At 70.7% G+C, this 4,143-nt stretch overlaps 1 protein-coding gene across 1 annotated transcript in view; it reads right to left on the bottom strand.

The window, feature by feature from the left end:
• The window catches only part of CHLNCDRAFT_58505 (hypothetical protein), a gene marked incomplete at both ends in the record, with an annotated part of 14,546 nt that overhangs the window by 6,867 nt on the left and 3,536 nt on the right, over positions 1-4,143 (bottom strand). Inside the window, 7 exons of the mRNA XM_005845456.1 lie at positions 237-331; positions 606-686; positions 876-954; positions 1,152-1,213; positions 1,437-1,539; positions 1,744-1,846; positions 3,791-3,843. Of these exons, the coding sequence (XP_005845518.1) occupies positions 237-331; positions 606-686; positions 876-954; positions 1,152-1,213; positions 1,437-1,539; positions 1,744-1,846; positions 3,791-3,843 (576 nt within the window). The remainder of the gene's footprint in view (positions 1-236; positions 332-605; positions 687-875; positions 955-1,151; positions 1,214-1,436; positions 1,540-1,743; positions 1,847-3,790; positions 3,844-4,143) is intronic.

The following is a 4,143-nucleotide window of genomic DNA, read 5'->3' as shown; positions in this document are numbered from 1 at the left end:
TCGGGCGTGGAGCATGCGGCGGCAAGGCACAGCAGAGCGGGGCAGCAGGCGGCGGCAACCGCATGCCCGGCACGCCTCCTCCACACAAGAACGCCTCGCACCGCAGCCCATCAACCACCACCGTCGTGAGCATCGTGTCCCACACCCCCCACACCACCTCACACCACCACCCACGCCCACACCACCCACCACGTGTGCCCACCCACCCACGCGCGCCCACCAGCCCTCCCACCCACCCGCGCAATCTCCTTGAGGCTGGACAGCTCCGGCTCCGGCAGCTCCACCGCGCCGCTGCTGCCGGGGTCCACTGGCCCCATGCCCGGCCCCATCTCTGCGCGCAGACCAGTGACGCGCGGGGAGGGGGGGCAGGTGGCGGCGTGGGAGTGAGGGCCCGCCCCCATGTCTGCAGGCACAGGCGGCGGCGGGTGGAGGGGCGGGGCGGGCCGGCAGGCAGCGGGCAGGCGGCGGGGGCGGCACGCCGCGCCCGCGCCCGCTGCGCCCGTGCCCGCGACGCCCCCCTGCAGAACGCCCAGCGCTCCCCCCGCCCCCGGGGCTGGCACGCCCGACGCGCTGACCAGCGCCGCAGGCGGTACACACACACGCACCGTCGTACCGCCCCTGGCCCCCCACATCAAAGTCGTCTGGCTGCCCGCCGCCTCCCAGCGCCCGTGGGCCGTAAGGCGATCCTGCAGCCGGGGCGGGCAGCGCACGGGCCAGGGAGGGGAAGGTCCGTAAAGGGGAGCCAGCAGGGTGGGGAGCCAGGCATCACCGCTGCGAGCAGCGACGGCACCGCACAGCGCCAGAGGCAGGCTTGCAGCGGTTGCGGCGGGCGGCGGCGTGGCGGGCGGCGGCGCCTGCCGTGGCTGGTGTCGCACCTGGGCTGCCACCGCGGGGGCTGCTGCTCTCCTGCACGTGCAGCACCTGCTCCCAAATGTAGTTGCAGCCTCGGGCCTCCTGCGGGCACGCAGAGCAGCAGGCAGGCAGGGTGGCAGGTCGAGGCCGCCGCGCTAGCCGCATTCCCTTCATCCCATCTCCTGCAGCCTGCCAGCTGCCAGCCGTGCTGCCGATGCTGGCGCCGGCCGGCGGGCCGGCCGAGACGGTCGACCCTGGGTGGCCCGCCGCTCGCTGCGCGCCCAGCCCGCCAGCTGCACCTGGAAGGAAAGCGCGATGTCTGTGCCGATCTCCGGGTCGGTCCATGTGATGATTGTGTCATCTGCGGCACAGCCAGGCACGCAGGCAGGCAGGCACAAGCAGGCAGGGTGGGGCGCGATCAGCGACGCCGCCCGCGCCGGCATCCCCAGGGAAGCACCGATGGTGCAGATCCGCCCCAGGAGCTGCCGCTGCCCAGCGCATCGCCCGGCTGCTGCTGCTCGTCTCCGCTGCTGGCCGCGGCTGCTGCCAGCCCCTCTGCCGCCAGCCCCGTCTGCCGGGCTCACCCCCCTGCCGCTGGTACTGGTTCTCTTTGGAGATGCGGTGGATGAGCAGCGGGCGCGCCCCTTCTCCCTCCCCCATCACCACCAGGCCCACGCTGCTGTTGCCCTGCAGGGCAGGCACGGGCGGGGCAGCAGGCGCGGCGCGTGCAAGGTTGGGCGGGAGGGTCGGCGGCTGGCGGCGGGAGCGGCGGCGGGCTGCACGGGCAGCCGCCAGCAAGCCAGGGCCGTCCCGCGGCGCGTGGCTGGCGCGGGCGAGGCGCCATCGCCTGTTCCCACCCCGGACGGGCAGCAGGGTGCTCCTGCAACGCACCTCCATGAGCTCCACGCTAACATGGCCCGTCCCCTTGTCATCCCACAGCCCCTCCTCGTTCAGGCGATACACCTTGACGCGCTGTATCCCCGGCTCGCCCATCCTGGCACCAGCCGGGGCGGTGATCGAGGCCGAGGCAGGGCAGCAGCGCCTCTAGACAAGCCCTGCAGCCGCCATCTAATGAACAACGGCCGCCAGCCGGCACCCAGGCAGCGGGGAGTTGAGAAGAAATGGGCGGCAAACCGACGCAGTGGCTGTGCAGGGTTGTGGCTCGGGCTAGGCAATGTGTGCAAAAGCTCGGGATGCGGACGGGGAGCTCCCAGCCCGTGGAGCTGACCTGCCGCCAGATGGGCGGGCTGCCGCTGCCGTGGGAACGGCAGGGAGGGAGGGCAATGCCGGTACAGACGTGCCATGGAAGAAGCGCTGTGTCGGGCCTGCCTGAATGAGCATGCCGCTCGTGCCACGCTCATAGCATTCAACGGTACCCGCACAACCGCTGCCGCCTCCTCCCACGGCACCGCCGCCGCTGCCTGCCCAATGCGCAGCCTTGCCAAATATAATGTCGATGGGTAACTCTGTAGCAGCAATTCACCAAGGATCACTGTATCTGTCGCAGCGCCCTGATGCCTGCTGCCGACGGGTGCGGGGCTGTGGGGGCGCCGAGCGGCGCCGAGCGGCGCAGCGATGCGCGCCTGGGGGCCGTGTGGGTGTGTGCGTGTGGGTGTGTGCGCGATCCAATCAAGTTCCGTGTGGCCTTTACTCGACGCCCCCGCCAGCAAGTACGTTGCTATAGCTGAAATAATTTGGAGGCCAGCGGGGGAGAGGAAGTGGGAGCTGCTGGGAAGTGGCGGCGGCCACCCCCTCGGCCACAAGCTGAGCCGCCACTTGCATACGCCGCGTGGTGTCCCTTGCGCACATTTTACTCTTATTCTGGCCTCCTTCATCGTTGAAGCGCTACCCGCACGACCTGCAAGCAACCCGACACCTTCCATGGCCCGCCCCCTGGCTTTCGCTGCTGCAGCAGCGCTCCTGCTGCTGCTTGTTGAAGGTCAGGCGATGTGATCGCGGCCTGCAGCCAAACGCCGGAGCTCCTGTTCACATGCCGTTGGCCTCGCTGCCCGCCGCCGCCCGCCTTGCGGCTGGCGCCGCGACTGACTCACCCTCGCCGCCTCGTTGCTGCAGGGGCCTCGGCCTACTGCACCGCCGGCCAGCGCGGCTGCACCAAGTGCCAGAACAACAGGTGAGAGGGCCCCCGCAGTGCCAGGCTGCATGGCTACCCCTGGCACCAGTGCCATCATGCCGCCGCTGTCGAGGTCAGGCTGCCCCACTGAGTGCATGGCTGCCCCGCATGCCCCGCAGGTGCGTGGAGTGCCAGCCCATCGGCTGGGACCTGCACCCCGCCCGCCACATCTGCGTCAAGTGCTGGCGCACCAACTGCGCCGCCTGCGACGCCCGCCGCCCCGCCCAGTGCCTGCGCTGCCGCGACGGCTACTACCGCTCCTCGGCCGGGCTGTGCAAGAAGGTGAGGCGAGACAGAACGCGGCAGCGGCGGCGGTGGCTGCATTGCATCCAGCCGCACCGTAGGTACTGTTCCATCCCACTGAGGTGCCTGCCCAGTTGCCCTGCTTCTGTCCCGACATGCTCCGTCCCTCTGCCGCCTGCGCCGCAGTGCAAGGCCCGCTGCACCTCCTGCCTCAACCGCAGCGGCTGGTGCGTGGACTGCATGGAGCCCTACTACCCTCACCAGGGGCGGTGCGTGCTGGAAGTGGAGGACCCGCTGCCCAGGGACCCCAAGCTGGATCAGGAGCCGTACTGAGAGAGGCTGGGCTGGCTCCCAAAGCAGAGCGCCAGCCTTCGTTGCTGCATACGTGGCCTGCTGCATTGCGTTGCATGCATGGAGTCGACATAAATGCAACACCAAAGAGCAGAAGCAGCAGCAAGCACCAGGATTTTGCTGCCGTGGGTTGCCGGGTGCCGCAGGCTGGGGTGGTGGGTGCCGCACGCGCGGCGCCTGCCCCGCGGGGCACCTGCCCGGACCACCCCTCACTTCTCCTTGACCAGCACATACTCGCGGCTGCTGTTCCCAAACTTGAGCATGTCCTGCGGCACGACGCAGGGGCGGCTTCAGCAGCGGCGGCGGCGGCGGCAGCAGCGCATGGCACGCTGCCGCCTCCGCATCCCACTCCCTGATCACACACACGCACGCACGCACGCACGCGCGCACGCACGCGCGCGCACGCGCACACGCGCACGCGCGCACGCGCGCGCGCGCACACACGCACACGCGCGCACACGCACACGCGCGCACGCACGCACGCGCACGCACACGCACGCACGCACACGCGCACGCACACACGCACGCACACACGCACACACGCACGCACACACGCACGGGGGATC

The sequence above is a fragment of the Chlorella variabilis genome, assembly GCF_000147415.1.
Source record: "Chlorella variabilis unplaced genomic scaffold CHLNCscaffold_17, whole genome shotgun sequence".
NCBI lineage: Eukaryota > Viridiplantae > Chlorophyta > Trebouxiophyceae > Chlorellales > Chlorellaceae > Chlorella > Chlorella variabilis.
Note: the sequence above shows the minus strand (reverse complement) of the source record. Positions and strands in the feature narration are given on the sequence as shown.